Raw genomic sequence first — 26,080 nt, forward strand, 5'->3', positions numbered from 1 at the left:
AGCAATTTTAGTTAAAATGTTTCACTTTAACAAAACACACTTAAAATGAACTAACAGGGGGCACCTGCATGGCTTAGTGGGTTAAGTGTTTGCCTCTGGCTCAGGTCATGACGCTAGGGGGTCCTGGGATAGAGCCCCTCTTGGGGTTCCCTGCTTGGTGGGAAGCCTGCTTCTTCCTCTCCCTCTGCCTCCCCACTCAGCTCATGCTCAATCTCTCTCCCATAAATAAATAAAATCTTTGTAATAAATAAGACAAAATAAAATAAAATGAACTAACGTTAAAAAGAAAGCTTTAAGGGACGCCTGGGTGGCTTAGTGGATTAAGCCGCTGCCTTTGGCTCAGGTTATGATCTCAGGGTCCTAGGATCGAGCCCCACACCTGCCTCAGCATCCCTGCTGAGCAGGGAGCCTGCTTCCCCCTCTCTCTCTGCCTGACTCTCTGCCTACTTGTGATCTCTCTCTCTGTCAAATAAATAAATAAAATCTTAAAAAAAAAAAAGCTTTAAATTGAGGCTTCACAATTTCATATAATCACAAAGACCAAAAACCTACAGTATCATGTTTCAATTTACAAACTGAATGTTGTTAAATCTTAACTTACCTTAAGGATTATAAATAAAGAAAAACAGATTAGAGGAGCACCTGGCTGGCTCAGTCATAAAAGCATGTGATTCTTTAAAAAATAAAAATAAAAAATAAATAATAATAACATATATATATATATATCTTGATTTTGGGGTTGTGAGTTTGAGCCCCACATTGGGTGTAGAGATTACTTAAATAAAAATAAGACTTAAAAAAGAAAAACCAAAAAGATTAGGATACAAAGGGGCTCCTGGGTGGCTCATTTGGCTGAGTGTTGGACTCTTGGTTTCCATTAGGGTTATAATGTCAGGGTCACGGGATGGAGGCCTGCATCAGGCTCTGCACTCAGCGCGAAGATTCTCCCTCTCCCTCTGCCTCTGTTCCTCCCCCTATTCACGTGTACTCTCTCTCTCTCTAAAGTAAATAAAATCCTAAAAAAAGGATTAGGATAAAACAAATTATTAAAAAAGAATTTTTTTAAGATTTTATTTATTTGACAGAGAGCACAAGCAGGCAGAGAGGCAGGTGGGGGGCGGGGCGGGGAGGCGGCGGGGGGGGGGGGGGGGGGGGCGGGGTGAAGCAGGCTCCTGGCTAAAGCAGAGAGCCTGATTCAGGACTCGATCCCAGGATCCTGGGATCATGACCTGAGCCAAAGACAGAGGCTTTAACCCACTGAGCCACCCTGGTGCCCCAAGAAACCAAAATTTTTAAAAATGATGAATCTAATTCCTTTAATTGAATTTTTCAAATATGTTTACAGCAACATGGTATTTTTAGATATTTTATTTTTATTTTTTTATTTCACATAACTGAAATAATTTCAATATGCACATTTAATTGCTGAGGTACACTACTACAATATAAACTGAAGCAAGCTCAAAATGCAAGAGACATTTTGAGGCATTACAAAATACTGAAAAGGAAATTTTTTTAAATACTGATTTCACAATTTCATGGTACAAATCGGTCACACAGCTTCCACTTCTGTAATAACAAGCTGCACATTTTTCCTGGGCTCCCTGTATAAGATTAGATTGTAGCCAGTGGAGTTTTCCTATAAAACAAGCTATATCAGCTTGAGCTGTTTGACTAATACTATATATGACACTGCCCTTCAACCCTGAGCTGCTTCAATTCTGTGGGACTTGAATAATTTAATATATCTGTGTTCCACAGTTTCTTCCCCGCCCCCTTTTTAAGACCATTTGATATATCTTCTATTTAGAGTTAAACAAAAAAGGAAATGAACACTTGATACCCCATCTTCAATGTTGGAAATTCTGTACAAATTCAGCAGACAGCACCAAGGTGAGCTGGGCCTCCAATGTCTTCAGGAACAAGCATCAGTGAAGGGACACTGGACAGGAGAGCATCAAACTAGTTTGGGTGCAATCTTTTGTGGCTGAAAACAAAGTAAAAACTGAATAATTTTTCATTTAATATATGTAACAAGAATACATAATAAACATTATTTTCCCCATTTTATAGATGAGGAAGGTAAAGTAAAATATAAACGGCCTTAAGAATATCAAATGGGAGGTGCCTGGGTGGCTCAGTGGGTTGAAGCCTCTGCCTTCAGTGCAAGCCATGATCTCAGGGTCCTGGAATCGAGCCCCACATCGGGCTCTCTGCTTGGTGGGGAGCCTGCTTCCCTTCCTCTCTCTGCCTGCCTCTCTACCTACTTGTGATTTCTGTCTGTCAAATAAATAAATAAAAATCTTTAAAAAAAAAAAATCAAATAGGTTTCAGAGCTGAGATTTAATCCCAAGACTCTTGATTCCAAAGCATGTACAGATACGCCCACCCCACCTACAAGCACTTTCTGATATTACAGAGAGTCTATAATTGAATGGAATCAAAATGACACTCAGAGCACATACTTCAGTAGGACTTTGGACCAAAAACTCTAAAAATGACAAAAGGTATTTTAAAAACATAAGTGGCTATCATTGCTGGAAAATGAGAAGCATCACCCTCAGTGGACATGCAATTTTAAAGGATTTAAAGATGGGATGACCACAGAGTTGGATCCACAGTTCAGGACCCTTGCATCCCTGGATGCAGATTTTTAAAAGACTAAGAATAGCAGAAGATGACAGCATGAATAGCAGAAGATGACAGCATGAAAAGAGGCAAGAAGCACCACAGACAGTCTGAGGGCTGGGGCTCCCTCCTCCTCCAGCCCAGACGGCTGGAAAGCAGCTGTGGGTCCACTCCCAGGCGGACACAGTTAGTATGACCAGAGCCTCAAAGAAGTGCCTTTGGTGTCTGGCAGCAACTAAGATACCTTAGGAATGCCACCTCACTACTGTCTCCCGCACCCAGACCACACAACGCTCCATCCTGTTGCCAGTAAAGGGTAGAAGTCAATAGTATTTGGAGTCACGCCAGCAGGACTCTCATATGACATCTGAGAAACACCAACACCCCAAAGAGTATTATGCAACCAGAAGGACAAAAACTAATACTGAAGGAAAATAAGCCAACACACCAAACAAGAGATTCTGAAAGATGTGTGTCTAATATATTCAAAGAAATATGAGAGACTAAGTCACCTGTAAAAGAATATTTTATGCAAAAGTTTTGTTAATTCTTACATTAAAAAATGGAAACAATGTAAGAAACAGGACAGTGGAATGATGGCTTTTTTTTAAGTCTACACTTTTTTTTTTTAGATTTTATTTATTTGACAGACAAAGATCACAAGCAGGCAGAGAGGCAGGCAAAGAGAGGAAGGGAAGCAGGCTCCCCGCCAAGCAGAGAGCCCAACACGGGGCTGATCCCAGGACCCTGAGATCATGACCTGAGCTGAAGGCAGAGGCTTTAACCCACTGAGCCACCCAGGCACCTCTGGAATGATGGTTTTAAAGTATTAAAAGATAAAACTTTATATGCAGAGATACTAAAAATATCTTTCAAAAATAAAGGCAAAACTTCCAGTGCAGGACAAGATAGAGTAGCTATACCTCATATTCCCCCACTAAGTACAACTAAACATGCTGAACATTATATAAATAAATAAGACTAAAAGGTAGAGAGAAAATGGCAGATCAAGAAGGGATCTTAGGACCCAAGAAATGACATGATGTTGGGGTCCCTGGGTTTTCTTTTTGCCTCTTGTCTACCAACTATGTGTTAGAAAAGCCAGCAATCTGGGGGTACCTAGGTGACTTAGTTAGTTACACGTCTGCCTTTGGCTCAGGTCATGATCCTGGAGTCCTGGGATCGAGCCCCCACATGAGGCTCCCTGCTCGGCGAGGAGCCTGCTTCTCCCTCCCCGCTGCTTCTTCTTTCTCTCTCATTCTTATTCTCTCAAATAAATAATTATTTTAAAAAAAAAAAAGACCCGATGGAAAAAAAAAAGCCACCAATCTGAAAATGTTAATGAATGCAGATTTTTATTTTTAAAGATTTTACTTATTGATTTGATGGAGAGAGACAGTGAGGGAGGGAACACAAGCAGGGGGAGTGGGAGAGGGAGAAGCAGGATCCCCACCGAGCAGGGAGCTCAATGTGGGGCTTGATCCCAGGACTCTGGCATCATGACCCAAGCTGAAAGCAGACGCTTACCGTCTGAGCCACCCAGGCACCCCTGGATGCAGATTTTTAAAAGCCTAAGAATAGCATGCTTTTTCCAGCAAAAGGACAGGAAAAGGGCAGCCTTACAAGACAGAAAACTTTGAGATAATAAACACCTTGCTCCAGCCAAACTCCATAGACAACAAGTGTGACAACACCCCTACCCATATCAGCAAAGGCTTAATAGGAAGCCTAGACTTACCCCTCTTCTAGGCTTTAACAAGACACAGTACACCCTCCTATGAAGGTGCCATCATTGAAGGTCCAGTGGGGAACCTGACAGCCACTACTGTCCAGTAGAATAAAACATTCCTTCCATTCCCAATCTCCAGACTGTCAACAGAGGCCAAGTAGAAAACTTGGATTTCTACCTTAATGGGCAGCAATGAGATAGCATCTTTCCTTCTCTTGCCAGTGTGGTGTCAGAGAAGAACTCCTAAAAACAGAAGATTTAGGAGATGCCTGGGTGGCTCAGTCAGTTGAGGATAGTAGGGCTCTTGATTTTGGATCAGCCATGATCTCAGGGTCCTGGCATCAAGCCCGGCAACATGCTTTGTGCTCAGCGGGGAATCTACTTGAAGATTTTCCCTCCCTCTCTCTCTACCCCTCGCCCCTGCTCTCTATCGTTCTCTAAAATAAATAAATCTGGTCACCTGGGTGGCTCAGTCATTAAGCATCTGCGTTCAGCTAAGGTCATGATCTTAGAGTCCTGGAATGGAATCCCACATTGGGCTCCCTGCTCAGTGGGGAGCCTGCTTCTCCCTCTATCCCATTACCCTGCTCATACGCTCACTCTCACTCTCTCTCTCTCAAGTAAAATAAAATAATAATAAATAGTAAATAATAAAAATAATAAAATAAAAAATAAAAATAAATAAATCTTAAAAACAACAACAACACAGAAGATTTAGTAAGAGTCAGAGCCTCAAAAAATTGCTCAAAACGTCCAGGATCCAATTTTAAAGAAATGTCATACCAAGAGCCATGAAAGCATTGGTGGTTCAGTGGTAGAATTCTCACCTGCCAAGAGCCATGAAAATGCCACTTGAATGAGAAAAGAAAACCATCATCAACACTAATAGCTGCAATATCTAACAAGGATTTTAAAGCAGTTATCACAAAAATGCTTCAGTGAGCAATTACGAACATGTTTGAAACAAGTGAAAAAGTACAGAAGATTTAAAGAACCAAAACAGAAGATTTAAAGAACCAAACAGAAATTCTATAACTGAGAAATATAATTACAAACTAAAAAACTCACTAGATGGGCCCAAAAGCAGAATGAAGAAGGGGGAGGGGGAGTAGCAGGGTATCAGTGAACTTGAATACAAATAATGGAAATTACTCAATCTGAATGACAGAAAAAGAGCAGCAAAAAACCAGAACCAAACCTCAGGAAGGAACCTCTGGGACTGTAACAGAAGATCTAACATTCAGGGGCACCTGGATGGTTCAGTGGATTAAGCCTCTACCTTGGCTTGGGATGATCTCAGGGTCCTGGGATCGAGCCCCACATCAAGCACCACATTGGGCTCTCTGCTCAGAGGGGATCCTGCTTCCCCCTCTCTCTCTGCCTGCCTCTCTGCCTACTTGTGATCTCTCTCTCTCTCTCTGTCAAATAAATAAATAAATAAATTTTAAAAATCTTTAAAAAAAGTAAATAGAGCCATAATAAAATACGGCCATATACTCCATTAGAATGGCTAAAATAAATATTTTAAGTTTTTAAAACCCACAATATCAAGAATTAGCAAACATGTCGAACTGCAACTCTCGTGCATTGTTAATGGGAAAATGGTACAGAAACTCTGGAAAAGTTTGGTAATTGTTTACAAAGTTAAACATTTACTCACTCTATAATCTAGCAGTCCCACTGGCTTGAGGGAGGTAAACTGGTACAACTGTTTTACAAAGTATCTTTATGTGAGGAAGTTAAATGTGGGCAAATCCTAGAACCCAGGAATTCCGCAGTAGGGATGGTCTAAAGTAAATCTGGCACATGTGACATAGTTTTGGAATATAGGTGAGGTTTGGTGGGGTGAGTTTGGGAGCTGACAACCAAGAAAGAATTCATGAGATAAGAGAAGTTTCAAAAGGATCTTCATAAGCTAAAGAAGATACAGGATATCATAGACCTCGCTATTGTCAAAGGGAGATTGTATTTCCGTTTAGCAAATTATTAACATTAAGACACTTAGGAGACAGTTAGGAACTTCTGGAAGGATGATTATATTCTGCTTGCCTCAAGTATTTGTCAATGGGCTGCAGGTTATATGGACATTTAATTTTATCTACATTTCCTTCTGCCTTTGTTTCCTATATCAGGGGTGCCCCCAGAAGACATGTGCTGGTTCAAAATACCACTGTTTATAATATCCCAAACTGGAAACAACTTATATGTCCTTTAACAGAATAGTGGAGAAGTAAGTTGTTGCCTGCTTATTAAATGGAATACTATAAAGCAGCAAAAAATATTACAGCTATATACTTGGTCTTAGAATAATCCTGTGAAGACAACAGACAAGGCTAATTAACAAAAGAAAGGCACTGAGGAAAACAGTATGAAAACATTAATATATAGAATCCAAAGACATGTAAAACTGATGTGGTAAACAAAGGCAGAAGAAAAATTATTAAATTTCCTTATTACCTACAGACCCTTGACAAGTCCTTGAAACAGGCAGAATGACATTACTCTAGGGACTCAACTAACTTGATGTTAATATTTTGCTAAGGTCAAAAGTCAATCCTGGCCTGACACCCCTTCCCCCTAAGATCCTGTAAGTCTACTTTAACACATAAAAATTCCTTCAGAAACTTCCCTTATCTCTAACCCCCTCAATCCCCCAATATATGTGTTGGTAATCATCCCCCAAGCATATGGCCCACCAATATACATATGAAGGGTCACATGACTAAGGTTTTATTAGACTGTAATAAATGACTTTTTCTTAACAATAGCTAGCCCCCTCAAGGTCCTGGAAACCTTGCTTCCAAAATTCCTTAGAGACTTACACTATTCCTAACCCCCTTCCAACTTGAAAGTATACAATGGGCCACTCCTCATGACCCCATGGTAGCTCTTTCTGCCCACGAGTCCTGTCCCCCTGCTTTAAAAAAATCATCTTTTTGCACCAAAGACGTCTCAATTCTTTCTTGGCTCTCGGCTTTGAACCCTAACATCTTTCCTACATCAAAACTATTCAATTCATTTTGGGGAGGAAGGAATAAAAACAATTTTAGTTAAATTCTAATTAAAAACAAGTAATTTAAAAGTATAAAGTTCAAAACAGTAATGGGGGCAGTTAATGATTGATACTACACCAAAAGTTATAAATCAGGGTAGAGCTCTATTAAGATTAGTGGTACATACACAGATTTTAGGTTAAGTAGTATTCTTATCACCTTCAAGACATGTTTCACAATATAATCCTTAAATGTCATATCTCTTATTTTTAAAATTAAAAAACCACTACACATGAAAATCTTGATCATACAGAAAGTATATGAGAGCCTGAGACAAAGCTCTGGACTCATTCCCACCCCTCTGAATTTAGGCTTATTCCAAGATGAGATGTCAAAAAGGAACCAGTGCAAAAAAGCAGTCAAGGGTATGACTAGGAAAAGGTAAAGAAAAACAAACGGCTGACTACACACAGGCAGCAGCAAAGTATGACCAAGAGACAAAGGAAATCAATGAGGAAAGATTTCAGACTGAAGTGTTCAAATTTAGTAAAGCAAATAAAAGAAGAGCACAGAGAAGAGATGCAGATAAAAGAGGAAGAAGTAACATTTCTGGAGAAGACAAGTTTAAAGGTTGGAAATTATTTCCTCAGGGAGGCAGGAAATGGGGCGATAGAGAGAAGAAAAGTTTTTGAGTAATAAAGCCTTGTGCAAGTTTGTGACTCTTGAAATATGTGAATGTATTGCCTTTAATTAAGAGCCCCCACCCCCACCCCTCCACGTCTCACTACCCTTAAAGGTGTCCCTGCGGGCTGGCGCAGACGTCTCAGATCTGCGGGTCTAGGACTCCCCCGCCATCCCTGGCCTAAGAAAGGGATTCCTCAAACTCAGTCCCTCTAGATCCCCTCATCTCCATCTTCCCAGATGGACTGGCGATTCCCCCACTGGAGCCAAGAATCTTGGCTCCCTCTACAACGAATCCTCCCCCCGACCTCCCACATACACACACATTGTCCCCACACCCAAGGACCCAGTTCTCGGTCGGTCCCAGTAGTGCGGCCCTCAGCCTCGGACCCGCCGCCGGTCCCGCCCCTCACCTCGGGATCCGAGTCTCCACGCTCCCGCTCTTCACATCCCGCACCTCGATCGTCCCTCTGAGCACCTAGAGGAGGGTGGAACGCGGGGAATTTGGCAGTTGTAGCTGAGGCAGTTGAGGCTAGTTTGCCATCACCATGGAAACCCCTGGCAGCGCGCCCTGGGCGGGGCCTCCGCCGGGCGGGGTCGGCGCACCGCAGGCCCGAGTGCACAACTCCCGCCCGGCGGGCGCACGCCATGTTGGGCTTGCTCTGTCCCTGCTCGGTCCCCGCTCGGTCCCCTCTCGGCCCTGTACCCAGCACCCAGGAGCCACAGCCCGGGAGCCCGCGCACCCGCCGGCCTGTTTCCCCGCAGAACCCCACCTCTCCGGGAAGATGGGACTGGAAGTGGAGCGCGGCTGGGTGCGGGCGAGGCCGCGAAGGCGCCATTGTGACACGCCTGGCCGGGAGCGGAGATGAGCGCGCCCAGGATGTGCGGGAGCCGGGACCCGCGGAGGGGGGCGGGAGGGCAGCGGCCGGCAGAGCAATCCTGAGCCCCGGAAAGTACAGACTGAAAAGCACCCCAATCAATGAGCCCCAAAGACGCCTGGGTCGAAGACCACCGTGAGAGGAGAAAATGGGAGCCATTTCCTGCCGAGGGAGAAAGAAGGAACCGAGAACAGTGAAGACATAAAGGCGGCTCCCAAGGGCGGAGTTTGAGGAGCGGGCGCGGGCTGTGCTCCCGGCTCTTGGGTCGCTACTCCGCACTATCGGGTCGCTTCTCCTGGCACCCGGTTCCCCCGGCGGGCAGGGCTTTGGCCCTCTGGCCTGGTTCTCAGAGACAAGGCGGGGGTGGGGGGGGGGGGAGAGAATGTTCGTTGCTGGAGAAACGCTCCAGTTCAGTGTCATTTGAGTTCCTATTACATCCAGGCCACCCGTGTTTTTGCTCTAAACGAGACAGACTGAACTTGTCAGCCCTTGATGGGGAGTTGCTCGTTAAGCACATGTACACAGCTGGAATTAGCAGTATCGCGGACCAGAGTTGCCATTTCTGTAGCAAAAGCTGCTAAGCAGTCTTCTGTTGCTTTCTGTCTTAATTATGATCAGGTGCTGCGCTAAGAAAAGCAGCTCTGAGAGCCACGGTTGGGAGCTGGCCTGGATGCCCTGATGAACGTAAGCAATGCCGAGGAATATTAAAGTTAGAATGAGTTCTCTCTCTGACAAAGAAGAAGAAAATAAGACCACTTTAATTCTGCATGAACAGATAAAAACAGACACTGTGCAAGCACAGAGATGACCAAACATCCCATCTCCAGCTAACGTGAGTGACTACCGCTTTAATGGCAACTCTAGCCCTGCTCCAATTCCTCCTGCTTTCTGATAAAAATTAAGCTAGTCCTTGAATTGCCCCTGCTTTCTGACTGAACCAGAACAAAACCTGTTTCCTTGGACCCTCCCCCAAATCATCTAACAGAAGCCCATATACTATAATGAGCCCTCTTTAACACCCCCATCTTGAGACTCCCCCTGGGGTGTGAGGCGAACGTGATAACCATTACACTACGGAAACGAGACTCCCCCTGGGGTGAGGTCTTCCCTCACTACAGCAGCTAATAACCCTTCATTGTTTGACCACAACTATGTCTGGTAGTCTTTGGTAGGCACCACCAGTATGAATAAACACGTATTTCAGAATTATAAGTAAGCATACACACAAAAATAAAACCTTACAGTCTGTACCAAGAAGTAAAAACATTAATGTGAATGGCAAAATGGGGCAAGATCTTGGTATATAAAAAGCTTACATTAGAAATGCAGTTTAGCTTGTGTGTTGGGTTCCAGAAAAGTAGAAGGACATTAATGGTAAAATCAAATTGAAGTCTATAGTTTAAGAGTATTCTACCAATATGAATCGCTTTCTTTTTTTTTTTTCTTTTTTTTTTTTTACATTTTTGAGAAAGCAAGAGCACATGAGCAGGGGGATGGGGTAAAGCGAGAGAGAGAAGTAGACTCCCCACTAAACAGCCCAATGCAAGACTTTCTCCCAGGATCCTGGGCTCATGACCTGAGCCCAAAGCAGACACTTAACTGACTGAGCCACCCAGCACTCTCAGTGTGAATTTCTTAGTTTTGTTAAATGTGCCATGTTTATATCACACATCGAATATAGGAAAAACAGTAAAAGGTATGCAGGTATTCCCTGTACTATCTTTGCAACTTTTCTGTATATTTAAAATGATCCCAAAATAAAAATTTTATTTAAAAAAAATTATGAATTGGGGCACCTGGGTGGCTCATGCAGTTAAGCATCTGATTGAGCGTCCAACTCTTGGTTTCAGCTCAGGTCATGATTTCTGGAGCAAGCCTGCAGTTGGCTTGAGGTTTCTTTCTCTCCCTCCCTCTCTGTTCTACCCCTGTGCCCCTGCTCGCTCTCTTACATAAATAAATAAATCTTTTTAAAAAATTTATGAACAATTATCCTCCATGGAGGAGGTATTTGTTTGTTTGTTTGTTTGTTTGTTTGCACTGGAGTGGTAGTGATGGCTATTATATCCTGAGTGACTCTGGTATGAGAGGTAAATACATTCACAACTACAATTCGACTGTCTCAAATCTAGCTTTTGGTTCTTCCCATCCCAGCATGACAGGGTTTCTTCCTGGCTCCCACACACCTCTCTGTCATGTAGCCCCTAGTCACTGAAAGTGACCACATCTCGTCCATGTACTGCCCCACTACTTTGTTGTAATATGGAAGTCAGTCAGTCCAGGATTTATGACTACTTTCAGAGTGGAAATAAGCTGTAAGTGGTAAAAAACACAAAACGTACAGTTTTGTCAGGCAGCACTGTCAAATTAAAGAAACTGCCTCTTTTCTTTTGTAAACACATTAACATACCGCCTGAGCTCTCCTTGCTGAGGTGTTATGCATCTGCCAGCACCACTGCCACCTCCCCATCCCCCTTCTCCCCCTAACTCCCACCCCCTTCACCCACCCCCCACCACAAACAGGAGGACTCTGCAATGGAAGGCATAGGTTCTGATAGACCAACAAAACATAGAAAATAGGATACCAAAACTGAACACCAGATACTCGCTAGGGAAATGGGTATAACGGCCTGGCTTTTTGTGGTAACAGTGAAGAAAGTGTCATTCAGGATGGGCCTGCGTAGCACAGTTGGTTAAGCAAGAGACTCTTGGTTTTGGCTCCTGTCTGTATCTCAGGCTCCTGATATCAAGCCCCTTGCTCAGCACGGAGTCTGCTAAAATTCCTCTCCCCCTATCCCTTTACTCCTCCCCACCTCATGCTCGCTTGGGTGCACGTGCTCGCGCTCTCTCTCTCTCTCATAAGTAAATCTTAAAAAGGGGGGAGGGGCTTTCATTCAGGGAATCCTCCTGCAGTAAAAGAAAGATAGATGTATTAAGATATTAAGGGCAGATGATACAAATATTAAAGCAACTGGTGAGGGTGGGCGGGGTGGGAGGGGGGCTTCCTGGTTGGCTGTGTTGTGCTTAAGTGTCTGCCTTCAGCTCAGGTTATGATTTCCAGTTCTTGGGATGATCTCCCTCTGTCAGGCTCCCTGCTCATTGGGGAGTCTGCTTCTCCCTCTCCTGGTCCCTCTGTGCTCTCCATCTCTCTCTCTCTCTCAAATAAATGAAATCTTTTTTTTTTAATTTATTTATTGTTTAAAAAGATTTTATTTATTTATTTGACAGAGACAGAGATCACAAGTAGGCAGAGAAGCAGCCAGAGAGAGAGAGGGGGAAGCAGGCTCCTCCACTGCGCAGAGAGCCTGATTTGGGGGGGGGGGGGGTGGTCTCAGGGTCTTTATAAAAAATTTTATTTTTTTATTTTTATTATTATTTTTTTAATTTTTTTTTTTTTAAAACAATTGGGACCCCGGGAAGAGTTTATCTTCTGGAATCTGGTGATTTTCACTATGTTAAAGTGGAGGCTACCTCTACAGTAGTGCTATCCAATAGAAGTAGAATGTAAGCCCTATAAGTAATTTAAAATTTTTCTAGGAGCCACATTTACAAAAGTAGGAAGAAATAGGTTAAATTAATTTTATGTTTTTGTTTGTTTCAACACTCCCAAAATATTATTTCACATGTAATCAGTATATAAAATTATCAATGAGACACTTTTTATTATTTTTTTACTGGATTAAATCTTTGAAACCTGGTGTGTATTTTCTACTGAACAACACATCTGAATACAGATGTTAAATTTGTGTTGGGAATATTATTTATATTTTGTAAAACTTACAGTTAAAAAAGTAGATTCACATATCCATGTTGTTCCAAACATAGTTAAAAGTTTTCCAGTAACTGAATTATCAGTATTTAAATTTAAATTAAGGCAAACATGCGAAGAAATTGGAATTCTTGTGTGTTGCCAACAGGAATGCAAAATGGTACAGCCAGTATGGAAAACAGTACGGCAAATACTAAAAAAGTAAAAAAGAATTACCATGTAATCCAGCTATTACATTTCTGGATATACTCAAAATAATTGAAAGCAAAATCTAAAAGCTATTTGTACACCAATGTTCATAGCAGCATTTTTGACAACAGTCAAAAGGTGGAAGCAACCCAATTCATTGATAGATGCATAACAGCCCTAAAAGAGAAGGACATTCTGGGGTGCCTGGGTGGCTCAGTCAGTTAAGCATCCCAACTCTTGATATTTGGCTCAGGTCATGATCTCGGTCCTGAGATTGAATCCCACATCTGGAGCTCAGCAGATTCCCTCTCTCTTCCTCCCTTTGCCCCCTCCCTGCTATGCTCTCTCTTAAAAAAAAAAAAAAAAGAAGAAGAAGAAGAAGAAGAAGAAGGAGAAGGAGAAGAAGAAGGAAATTTAAGACATGCTACTACATGGATGAAACAAGGACATCACGCTGCATGAAAGAAGCCAGTCTCAAAAAGACAAATATAGCATAGTTCCACATAGATGAGGTATCAAAAGTACTCAGTATCATAGCACCAGAAAGAAGAATGGTGATGTTGCCAGGGACTGTGGGGAGGCAGGAAATGGGGAATTATTTACTATGTATAGAGTTTCAGGCTTTCAAGACAAAAAGACTATGGAGCTTGCTTGCACAACACTGAATGTACTTAACATTACTGATTTTTTTAAGGCTATTTATTTTTAAGAGATTTTGTTTATTTATTTGACAGACAGATCACAAGTAGGCAGAGAGGCAGGCAGAGAGAGAGGGAAGAAGCAGGCTCCCTGCTGAGCAGAGAGCCTGATGCAGGGCTTGATGCAAGACTCAATCCCAGGACCCTGAGACTATAACCTGAGCTGAAGGCAGAGGCTTTAACCCACTGAGCCACCCAGGTGCCCCTTTTAAAGACTTTTTCAAAAGATTTTATTTATTTAAGAGTACAAGCAGGGGGAGCAGCAAGGAGAGTTCTAAGCAGGCTCCTGCTTAGCAGAGAGCCTGACACAGGCTGACACAGGCTGACACAGGTCTCCATCCCAGGACCCTGGGACCATGACGTGAGCTGAAGGCAAATGCCAACCAGCTGAGCCACCCAGGCGCCCCAATACTACTGATTTTAGAAAATTAAGACGGTCAACTTTATGGTGTGTATTTTATAATTGAAATGAAAAGTCAGGGGTGCCTGGGTGATGGCTCATTCAGTTAAGTGTCCAACTCTTAATTTCAGCCTAGATCATGATCTTAGTCAGGGTCGTGAGATTAAAGGTTTTGAGAATGAGCCACACATTGGGCTCTGCACTGAGCACTGCACTGAGTTCAGAGTCAGCTTGGGATTCTCTCTCCCTCTGCTCCTTGCCCTATCCCCCCCGTAAGTAAACAAATTAATTTTTTAAAAAAGTCAGGGGCACCTGGCCGGCCGAGTCAGTAGAGCATGTAACTCTCACGTTGGGTGTAGAGATTACTTTTAAAAAATAAAACCCAGGGGTGCCTGGGTGGCTCAGTGGATTAAAGCCTCTGCTGAGCTGAACTCAGGTCATGATCCTGCGTCCTGGGATCCAGCCTCCCATCTGGCTCTCTGCTCAGCGGGAATCCTGCTTCCTCTTCTATCTCTGCCTACTTCTCTGCCTACCATTTCAAGTGCTCAACCGGGCTGTGTGGGTAAATGGCCCTCTTATCACACAGTGCAGCTTTAGGCTAAGAAGGGAGGAACTGAAATGCTACTATCTTCAACTGTCACTTTGAAAGGGCCGTCTCTTGTGGCTCTGTCTCTGCTCTAAGTCACTGGCTTTCTTCACACTGCCTGGAGGGCTAGAACCTGTTACCTAAGTCTTGCCAGTTAGAAATACTCAGAATAAGCTTTGGCTTCCTTTAGGGAGTTTCACTTGAATACAGAGAGCAGGGCAGGCTAATTGTTAGCTATCTACTTTGACTCTGTGGGTGTAATATTTCTCAAAGGAAGGCCCAAGAGACTTCCTCTAACTCCAGTTGTCAACCCGTGAAAGTTTATTCCAAAATGGATTAACACAGAAATCACTGTGATCCAATGAATAGGATTTGAAAGCAATTTTTATAAAGTCTCATTTGTGAAGAGCACAGAGATTTGACATCTCAGGTACAGAAAGAAAGGTGAAGGAGCTAAATGAGGCATCATCAAGTTTTGCCCTTGACTTTCGCTCTAGGTCTTAACTGTGATTTGCTTTTATTCACAGTTCTTAGTATACTTTACGTTTCGTATCAGCAGCTCAATATATATTTTAGATAAAGATTAGAGTTTAAAAAAAAAAAAAGATTAGAGTTTTTTCATTTTTATTTTAAGTTTGTTTTTTGAGAGAGAGTGTGAACGAAGCTAGTGTAGGGGGGGAGATGTAGAGAGGGAGGGAAAAAATCTTAAGCAGGCTCTGTGCCCAGCATGGAGCTAGACACAGGGCTCAATCTCATGACCCTGAAATCATGACCTGAGCTCAATGGGCACTTAACTGGCCGAGCCACCCAGGCACCCCTAGAGTTGTTTTTATAGTAATCATTGTATTTTATTACTATGTGATTCAGTTTTTCTATTCTCAAAGTCTTTTTAGTTAACGTGGCTCCTGAGAATTTTTATTCTTTTCTGAAAAGGCATAATGTATAAGAAAGACTGATAAGAAATAAATTTTGCCTTTTCAGAAAAGAACAAAAATCCCTTGGCTTGGTGGTAAGCTCTCTAAATGCAAAGATGTAACAATTTAATTCTCTTTGTCTTCCATACCATAAAGCACAGGTCTCAAATAAGTTCTCATTAAATTTTTGCTGATGGCCAGAAATGCTTTTTCTATAGGTGTTAATGTGTTTTTAAATGAATTATCCTGTTTTATTTAACAAGGTTTAAATATCTTTTTGCTCACCAGTTATCAAGGGCAGGCACCAAGTTTAGCTTAGTCTCTGAGTATCCAGAACAGCTGGGATGGTCTCCTGCCTGAAGGACTTGGACTCAAGTAGTATTGAATAGATAAGTAAATGAAAGCTAACTTTTTTTTTTTTTTTTTTAAGTAAACTGCTTTAAAATGAGTAGAGCTGGCGCCTGGCTGGCTCAAGTCAGTAGAGCATGTGACTCTTGATCTTGAGGTCAGGAGTTCAAGCCCCACATTGGGCAGATAGATGACTTAAAAAAAAAAAAAAAAAAAAAGACAAACCTACACAACCAAAAAAGACAACAAAACAAAGGTGTACTTTATGGGGCGCCTGGTTTACTCAGTAGGTAGAACATGTGACTCTCGATCTCTGAGGGTTGTAATTTTTTTTTTTTTTTAAGATTTTATTTATTTGACAGACAGCGATCACAAGTAGACAGAGAGGCAGGCAGAGAGAGAGGAGGAAGCAGGCTCTCTGCTGAGGAGAGAGCCCAATGTGGGGCTCGATCCCAGGACCCTGAGACTATGACCTGAGCTGAAGGCAGAGGCTTAATCCACTGAGCCACCCAGTTGCCCCCTTGGGTTGTAAATTCAAGCCCCACGTTGGGTGTGGAGATTATTTAAAAATAAAATCTTTAAAAAAATAAAAATAAAACAAAATGAGTAGGTAATTGCATTTCTTGATCCTTAAGAACTTCCATATAAAAGTTGGGTTGTTGACATCCTCTCAGATTTTATAAACATAAAGCCACATTTAAAGGGCACAGCTGCCTGAATACATTCAGAACCAGAAGAGTCATGCTCACAGGAGCTCAGCCACAGAAATGGAGGCCTCTGTCAGTTATGGTGAAGACGAATGAAAACCAACTTTGTGACTCTAAATAAGCCAACATCCTAATAGAAAATGAAGACTTTATAGTTCACATTTTCAGGAAATGCCAAAATGCTTTTCATTGCGTTTACAGATTTCAGTAGAATTATTTGTAGATTCAACATTCATGACTACATTGTAGACTGACTCAGGCTACCCTCTCAGAAGGTAATAGGAAGGTCCTTAGCAATATTAACTTGTTGGTTGTCAATTAGCAGGACTCGGACTGGCCAGAACAGAAAAGTCATTGTTAAGACCCCTTATTTCAGGGTTGAGGAGATTCAGCCCAGGAAGTTAAATGACTTTTCCAAAGTCACCCAAACAGTAAATTATTGCACAGAAACCCAGAATGCTTGGGACCCATTCTAGTGATCCTCTTAAGCCAGACTGATTCTTTGCTGTGTGTGTGTGTGTGCTTGTGTGTCCCTCACTCTGTACAGTAGCGTGAAACCGTCAAAGTGACCATGCAAGTTGAAACTATGCAAAGCAATCTTATGGGTCTATGGGGAAAAAATATTATTTCTGTAATCTTTGAAATTTTTGCCAAAACATTAAAAATGCTCTAAGTGTATTGGGAGATGAAAACAACATTAAAACTAATATTTATTTCTGTACTCTGTAACTTATTAGAAACATTGAGAATTACAGTGTTTTATTTGTAAAACCTTACTGGGAATAGTCTAAACAATGCTTGCCTCTTATTTTCATTGCATAGTGTATGACAGAAAGAGCATCTTTTCAATTTTTCTCTCAATTTTCATACTCCTTTATAAATTTGGATCACCTTCCAACATTTTATTATTCACACTTTCAATGTTAAGAAATATCTTCAGGGGCACCTGGGTGGCTCATTGGGTTAAGCCACTGCCTTCAGCTCAGGTCATGATCTCAGGGTCCTGGGATCGAGTCCCACATCCGGCTCTCTGCTCGGTAGGGAGCCTGCTTCCTCCTTTCTCTCTCTGCCTGCCTCTCGGCCTACTTGTAATCTCTCTCTGTCAAATAAATAAAATCTTAAAAAAAAAAAAAAAGAAATATCTTCAAAAATCCCCAGCATAAAGTTATTTTGCCAGCATCATCTCTTTTAGGACATCTTTAACCTTTTCATCATAAACACTTTTCCTATGTTAAGTTCTCCTTGGACAAGTTCCTCTGGCTGCAGATCTGGAGTCTCTTGGACAACAGCAATGATCAACATTCCCCGTCAGCTCTTTTGGATATAACTCCACTTACGCTCAGTTCCAATTTCACTCCCAGCATTAACACTTTTCATTTATTTGCTGCACTTTTGTCCTTGTTGATCAGTTCCCTCTTTTGATCATCCTTTTTTTTTCCTAAATGTCCCATGGGTTGATTTTGGAAGACAAGATGACCCAATCACATGCTTTTCTGTCCATATGAGAGCTAAGCAACAGACTCAAAGTGACCACTGGCAGACTTTCAGAGAGTTTACATGACTTGTCACTTACCACGATACACATCCTTTATTTATATAGTGATCTGTGGTCTGAAGAACTAGGAGTGAAGTTTATACTTTATGCAATTACAGTTGATACAGTGTTGTAACTAAAATTTGCACTGTTTTTGAGGAACTGTTATGCAACTAAATTACGGTGAGTGTAATTTGTGCATAAGGGAACCCTTCAAAGTGAGATCTGGCTATGTCCAGGTACAATTTACTAGAGAGTTTAAGAAGAACATAGACTTGGGTTTTGTTAGACTGGTTTAAATTCAGGATAACCATGGGTGCGTGGGTGGCTCAATCACTCAAGCCTCTGCCTTTAGCTCAGGTCACAATCCCAAGGTTCTGGATTGAGTCCAGCATTGGGCTCCCTGCTCAGCACAGAGTCTGTTTCTCCCTCTCCCTCTGCCTCCTCCTCCCTGCTCATGCTCTCACTCTCACTGTAATATAAGTAAATAAAATCCTAAAAAAAAAAAAAAAAGTAAATAAGTAAATTCAGGATAACCACTGTCAATCTTTTAAAAGAGAAAGGTAAGGAATTTGGCCAGTAAAAGCAAGTTTATTCGGGAATGGAAAAAGAATGGCAATGTGGGACAAGCACACTATGGCAAACCACAGGCAAGTACAGAGAACAGTGGAGAAGAACATACTTTATAGAGGAAAGAAGGAAGTTGGGAGGGGGTTTATTAAACAAAAGTCCATTGGAGGAATTCATTGGCTGCAGGCAAAGCAGTGGTGGCCTTTCACTGGTTACTGAACTGAGAGGAAATTTTCCTCCTGCTGGATTTTGCAAGCTGTGAGGAGTGGTGTGTGTGAGTCCTCCCTTCATGACTTCCTAATTCTGAGTTAGGTTTCCTTAACACATTTTCACATCTTAGACACATCCCTGACCTGTAAAGATAAAACTATCCCATCTCTCAGGTTACTATGAGAAATAGTGATCACATCAAGTTCTTGTTTCACAGCACTGGACAGATACCCTCCAGGCTTGTGAGTAGTAGTAGTAGCAGCAGAAATAGAATAGAAATTTTCCATAGGCAATTCCAAAATTATTTTTATATTCTTATTGTTATTAAATAGGAAGATAAAATACTTTGTGGAAGCATATCTCTTCATCTTCCTGCAGTCTGAAACCTAAAACTACTTAAGGTGTCCACTTTTGAGGGGGTGGGGAAGGAAGTTACTATCTAGAGGAAGGTACCAGGGAGAAGGTGGAACTGGGGTGTTAGGTAAGGAAAAGGATGGCATTTGGGCAATGATCTGTGTTTCTCTGAGTCACATCTACATGGTATCTTTATAATTTGGGTTGGAACAATGTCCAGAACATTATCTAGTCTGGTTTTTTTTTTTCTTTTTTTAAAAATTTGACAGAGAGATCACAAGTAGACAGAGAGGCAGGCAGAGAGAGAGAGGGAAGCAGGTTCCCAGCTGAGCAGGGAGCCTGATGCGGGGCTCAATCCTAGGACCCTGAGATCATGACCTGAGCTGAAGGCAGAGGCTTAACCCACTAAGCCACACAGGTGCCCCATTATCTAGTCTGTTAGCAAGTGCAAGAATAGGGGCAGCTGGATGGTTCAGTCAGTTTAGCATCCAACTCTTGATTTTAGCTCAGGTCCTGATCTCACCGTCCTGGGATTGAGGCCTCATCAGACTGTATGCTCAGCATAGCGTCTGCTTGAGAATTCTCTCCCTCTCCCTCTGCTGCTCCTGCTAGTGTTCTCTCTCTAAAATAAATAAATCTTAGGCAGCCGCATCTCTGCCTGCCCACGGGTCCTGTCCCCGTGCTCTAATAAACCACCTTTAAAAAAAAAAAAATAAAATAAAATAAATAAATCTTAAATAAAAACAAATGCAAAATGCAAAAATAAATACATTCCAATGGTCCCTGGCTGGCTCAGTCAGTAGAGCATGGGACCCTTAATCTCAGAGTAGTGAGTTCTAACCCCATGTTAGGTCTAAAGATTACTTAGAGAGAGAGAGGGAGAGAGAAAATAAATACATTCCAATAACAACTAACATATTATCTTTTTGATATCTGTAATTTTAGCTTTTTTTTTTTAAGATTTTATTTATTTGACAGTGAGAGACAGCGAGAGAGGGAACACAAGCAGGGGGAGTAGGAGTGGGAGAAGCAGGAACCCCGCTGAGCAAGGAGCCTTATGTTTGCCTCAATCCCAGGAGCCTGGGATCATGACCTGAGGCGAAGGCAGATGCTTAACAACTGAGCCACCCAGGTGCCACATCTGTAATTTTAGTTTTCTGTATAACTGTTCTTTTTTTTTTTTTAAAGATTTTATTTATTGGGGTGCCTGGGTGGCTCATTAAGCGTCTGCCTTTGGCTCAGGTCAAGATCCCAGGATCATGGGATCGAGCCCCGCATCAGGCTCCCTGCTCAGGGGGGAAGCCGCTCCTCCCTCTCCCACTACCCCCGCTTGTGTTCCCTCTCTCGCTGTGTCCCTCTCTGTCAAATAAATAAATAAATAAAATCTTTAAAAAAAAAAAAAAGATTTATTTATTTACTTGACAGCGAGAGACAATGAGAAAGGGAACACAAGCAGCAGAAGTGGGAGAGGGAGAAACAGGCTCCCCGCTGAGCAGGGAGCCCGATGTGGCACTCTAGCTCAGGACCCTGGGTTCATGACCCAAGCCTAAGGCAGACACTCAATGACCAAGCCACCCAGACACTCCTCACTGTTCTTTTCTAAGAGCATATATATGGAAGCGTGTGTGTGTGTGTGTGTGTGTGTGTGTGTATATATATATATATATATATATATAGGTTGACTAGTCATAGGCATTAAGAATAACAAGGCAGGGGCGCCTGGGTGGCTCAGTGGGTTAAAGCCTCTGCCGTTGGCTCAGGTCATGATTCCAGTGTCCTGGGATCGAGTTCCGCATTGGGCTCTCTGCTCAGCAGGGAGCCTGCTTCCTCCTCTCTCTCTGCCTGCCTCTCTGCCTACTTGTGATCTCTGTGGGTCAAATAAATAAATAAAATCTTAAAAAAAAAAAAGAATAACAAGGCAAATGACTCATAGTCTTTAATATTTTATTCCTTGTTCTTATCAAGTGGTCATTGAGGAAGCATAAGAACTTTCTCTCTGACGAGGGATTGTTCCTCAGATTCTGGTGGTAGTCGATGAAATTAACACTGATATTGGGCAGTTAAAACCTGTAAAAGCAGAAAGAGACAACTTGTTTCAGAAGGGTACCCAGATGACCTACAAGTGAAGTCACTACAATGAAGCCCCTAAGTTTGGAGTGTGATCCTTGCTCAGAATTTTGAGATGATTTCCAATGCTTGTGACCTTGATAAAATATAGACTTTGTTTAAAAAATACCTGAGAGTTCTCCCTACTACTTTTTTTGGTAACTGAAAGGTGGCCTCAAGGGTTTTTTTTTTTTTTTTTTTTTGGTTCATGAATTTTCCCTCTGACATAGGAAACAATCCACAGGAAAGGTCCTTTTTTTTTTTTTTTTAAGATTTTATTTATTTATTTGACAGATAGAGATCACAAGTAGGCAGAGAAGCAGGTAGAGAGAGAGGAGGAAGCAGCTCCCTGCTGAGCAGAGAGCCCGATGTGGGGCTCGATCCCAGGACCCTGGGATCATGACCTGAGCCGAAGGCAGAGGCTTTAACCCACTGAGCCACCCAGGTGCCCCAGGAAAGGTCCTTTTTGGCACCAAGAAACAAAGGCTACTGAATTTGGGAAATGTAACTCTTGATCAGTGATGCTTTTAGAGACAGATCTTGCCCAAACGGGAGAAATGTGAAAATTAATAGAGGAAACCTGAACTAACATTTGAGTTGGGAAGACTTCTAGAGAAAGCTCTCATCCCCTACCACCACTAGACAGTTATCTCAAATAGTTATCCCAAACACTTATCCCTTCCTATCCTGACTGGAAGATGTCACTACTTTACTACCCTCCCAAGAAGAAGGAAAATGTTCCTCTGCCCAGCAAGAAGCCCAAACAATGGCAAAATGCTGCAGCTCAGCCAATGAAAAGCCACTGTCACCCTGAACTCTTATTTTCTTCCAATGAACCTTCAATTTTCCTTTGCCAATGACTTCCTTGCCTAACCCTCCTTTTTATAACAGCCTTCTGTTTTGTAAAACTCCTTGGAGTAACTCTTTGCTTGATGAGATACTGCTTGATTCATGAATCACTTAATAAAGCCAGTTTAATCTTCAGATTTACTCAGTAGCCTTTTGTTTTTTTAACAGGAGAAACCATGAAGGACAAAGGGCAGGAATAACTGCAGGTGGTTATCCCAATATTCAGAAAAGTGGGAGCATGAAGGAAACCTTGTTAACACTTTTAGGTACGTTTTTATAGAAATTCTTCATGTATGTTGATATATATTGCACATTTGATGTAAATACATAATTTTAGGAAAATGTATGCAAAAAACACTGTTTTTTTTTTAAAAGATTTTATTTATTTGTTTGACAGACAGAGATCACAAGTAGGCAGAGAGGCAGGCAGAGAGAGAGGAGGAAGCAGGCTTCCTGCTGAGCAGAAAGCCTGGTGTGGGGCTCAAACCTAGGACCCTGGGATCATGACCTGAGCCAAAGGCAGAAGCTTTAAGCCACTGAGCCACCCGACACCCCAAGACCACTCTTAAAAAAAAAAATAGGGGCGCCTGGGTGGCTCAGTGGGTTAAGCCGTTGCCTTCAGCTCAGGTCATGATCTCAGGGTCCTGGGATCGAGTCCCGCATTGGGCTCTCTGCTCAGCAGGGAGCCTGCTTCCTTCTCTCTCTCTCTGCCTGCCTCTCAGTGTACTTCTAATTTCTCTCTGTCAAATAAATAAATAAAATCTTTAAAAAAAAATAAAATAAAAAAGGATTTCTGCTAGGGGCTCCTGGGAGGTTCAATTGGTTAAGTGTCTAACTCTTGATTTTGGCTCAGGTCATGATCGCAGGGTCATGAGACTGAGCTCTGTGTCAGGCACTGTGCTGGGCATGCCAGGAAAGCATGTCAGGAAAGCAGCAGAGTTAACTGCTTGTTAGATCAGGTGATTTATTTCTCTCAGTATATGAAGCAGGAGGGCACTGAGAACTCAGCCATGTCATTAAGTAGGCATTTATTGTATAAGCACAACTAAAAATTTTGAGTGGCCTTCCATATTTATCAAGGTTCAAAGAGAGGAAAAGTACCACCAGGTAATGTGTATGTATAATTTGTTACAGGAATTTGAGCCTTATGCCACTGTGGGAGCTGGTTAAGCAGTCTCTGTCTAAAAGGGAAGATGGAGGGGTGCCTGGGTGGCTCAGTGGGTTAAAGCCTCTGCCTTCGGCTCAGGTCATGATCCTGGGGTCTTGGGACTGAGTCCCACATTGGACTCTCTGCTCAGCAGGGAGCCTGCTTCCTCCTCTCCCTCTGCCTGCCTCTCTGCCTACTTGTAGTTTCTGTCTGTCAAATAAATAAATAAAATCTTTTAAAAAAATAAATAAATAAAAGGGAAGATGGAGGGGCCCCCCGGGTGGCTCAGTGGGTTAAGTCTCTGCCTTGGGCTTGGGTCATGATCTTGGGGTCCCGGGATTGAGCCCTGTGTCAGGCTCTCTGCTCTTTGTTTATTTATTCAAATAAATAAAATCTTAAAAAAAAAATAAAAAAAAGAAGGGAAGATGGATATAAAGCCGGGGACAGCCAGAACAGCTGGAATTCAAGTCAGAGATCAAGCGAAAATTCGCCTTAGCTCTCCTTGTTCTTGACTCTACATTGGTAGTGTGGGCATCTGGCAGAAGACCTTCCTGAGCTAAACACACTCCTGGCCCAGGAGTTGGGGAAGTTAAAGGAGAATATAGGGGAGGTATATATAGCAGCTATAAGGCTGGCTTCTGCCACCCGCCGATGATGATAAGGAACAGCCCATTCTGCTCCCTGAAACCTCACACAAGGATCTCTCTTGGGAGTCCCCTCCCCAAATGTAAACACACAGGGAAGGGAATTCTGGGCAATATCCTTTAGCTTAACCAGGCTGCCACAGCGTGAAGCCACTGACCCTGGTTTCTTTATAGTACTCCATGTGGCCCCCCCTTTTGGTATGCCCTGAGAAGAGCAAGAGTTTATTTAGCACATTTTAGTGATTCTTTTTTTTTTTTTTTTGACAGAGATCACAAGTAGGCAGAGAGGCAGGCAGAGAGAGAGAGAGGAGGAAGCAGGCTCCCTGCTGAGCAGAGAGCCCGATGCGGGGCTCGATCCCAGGACCCTGGGATCACGACCTGAGCCAAAGGCAGAGGCTTTAACCCACTGAGCCACCCAGGCGCCCCCATTTTAGTGATTCTTGATTTGATACTGTGATACAGGTAATTTTTGTTTTTTTCTTTCTTGTACAGAGAATGAGACTTATCCACTGTTTTTTTTTCTCTCTATCTCATTGCCACCCATATACCAAACCACTTTACTCAACTGCTGTCCCCCATTTTTTTTTTCTGTTATAGGTCAAAAACCTTGAAATTCAACATTATGAACTCCTATTATGAAGATAAAAATCTCAAAGTTGTTCCAGTTTTGTAAGATAACATCTGGGTTTGTTTGTTGTTGTTGTTGTTGTTTTATAAATAAAGTAGTCAAAATGTACATGTTAGCAGGACACCATTGCAGCTTAATAACTCTCAAGTGAAAAAAAGTGAGAAAAAAAAAAACCTTCTGAGAAAAGCATAGATAATGAAAATGCTTAGCATATATTCAGCTCTCAGAGGGGGGACTGGAATCTACATGGCCTCTGCTCACACTTCTGTCCTATCGCCTCTTCCCCATATGTAGTGAGGCTCAGGAATCACTTGGCAACACTGGCTCCTTTCTCATTTGCCTTTGGGGAGCACAAAGTCTGCTGTGAAGAATTGGAGGCAGGAGAGACTGCTCCCTAATAACGGGTTAGTATTCAGGGGAGTTGTGGGGCTGACACAGGGACCTCAGTGCAAGCTCCCTCCCACACACCCAACCATGATGGTTTTGAAAGAGAAGTTGAAGTGGGAAGGAGTCGTTTTCACCATAGTACCTTGGGTGAGGTGTGGTGAGGTCAGGCACTGATCAAGAGAAAGAAAATGGTTTGAGTTTTCTGTACTCAACAGCTCTCAGAGAACACATCAGGTCACCCAACGCCACTCAGGGGAAGCACCAGTTTGGTCAAAAGGCAGAGCAATGGGTAACTGTGGGCAAGCACCTTTATTCTGGTCTTTGCGGGAAAGAAAGGGTTAGATAAGGCAAAAAGGTTTAGGATTGGCTAATTGGAATAATTTCACCAGGCTCTAGGTTCTCAGGGCTATCCCAGGATACCTGATCCTTGACCCTGGCATAATCAGAGTGGGTGTATGGTGGTCCAGAGTATATAATTCAGATAAGGGAGATGTTTGGTGTTGTGGACTTAATGGGTCATTCCAGAAGAACTAACTACCTTCTAGCCAGGGCCTCAAAACTGGATCAAGATACAACTACTCATACAATCTTGTATCACAGCAAGCAATATTCTTTCAAAAAATGTATGTAAATGATCATACATTTTTGTTACTTCTCTGATCCCCAAACTTTAATACTTCCCATTGATTCTCCTGGGATGAAATAGTTCATCATTCAAAAACTGTATATATATATAGTAATTGCTTTTTTTTTTTTTTAAAGATTTATTTATTTGACAGAGAGAAATCACAAGTAGATGGAGAGGCAGGCAGAGAGAGAGAGAGAGGGAAGCAGGCTCCCTGACGAGCAGAGAGCCCGATGCGGGACTCGATCCCAGGACCCTGAGATCATGACCTGAGCCGAAGGCAGCGGCTTAACCCACTGAGCCACCCAGGCGCCCTAGTAATTGCTTTTTAAAGAGTTGAAAAGCACCACATGCGGTCCAAGTGAAGTTTTCTGACTCTCCTGAGCCCCCACAGAAATGAAGGCATCTAAATGTACATAGTTTTGTACATAGTTTTGTATACAGGCATCTTCTGTACATAGTTTCTAATCAAGCTAAAAGCTTACAACTCTGAATGAAAACAGAGAGAC

At 42.4% G+C, this 26,080-nt stretch overlaps 1 protein-coding gene and 1 long non-coding RNA gene across 19 annotated transcripts in view; one reads left to right on the forward strand and one right to left on the reverse strand.

Annotated features, from left to right (window-relative positions):
- The window catches only part of LOC116573641, an 84,888-nt gene extending 75,481 nt beyond the window's left edge, over window positions 1-9,407 (reverse strand). For 12 of the 18 annotated variants that reach the window (XR_004278905.1, XR_004278906.1, XR_004278904.1 and 9 more), the window contains exon 1: window positions 8,445-9,407. Coding sequence is in view for 15 of the 18 variants with exons in the window: in XM_032313846.1 (XP_032169737.1) it covers window positions 8,445-9,329 (885 nt within the window). In the remaining 3 variants the exon portion in view is untranslated. Of the gene's footprint in view, window positions 1-1,355; window positions 2,005-5,140; window positions 5,209-8,444 lie in introns of those variants that run through there. The other 6 variants (XM_032313841.1, XM_032313839.1, XM_032313842.1 and 3 more) reach the window with 4 other exon arrangements.
- A 119-nt stretch (window positions 9,408-9,526) lies between these two features.
- LOC116573645 lies at window positions 9,527-24,668 on the forward strand. Its single transcript, XR_004278907.1, has 3 exons — window positions 9,527-9,741; window positions 22,309-22,406; window positions 24,529-24,668. It is a non-coding gene; the product is annotated as an uncharacterized LOC116573645 (long non-coding RNA).
- Window positions 24,669-26,080: the final 1,412 nt, after the last annotated feature.

Source organism: Mustela erminea, chromosome 14, assembly GCF_009829155.1.
Source record: "Mustela erminea isolate mMusErm1 chromosome 14, mMusErm1.Pri, whole genome shotgun sequence".
Lineage (NCBI taxonomy): Eukaryota > Metazoa > Chordata > Mammalia > Carnivora > Mustelidae > Mustela > Mustela erminea.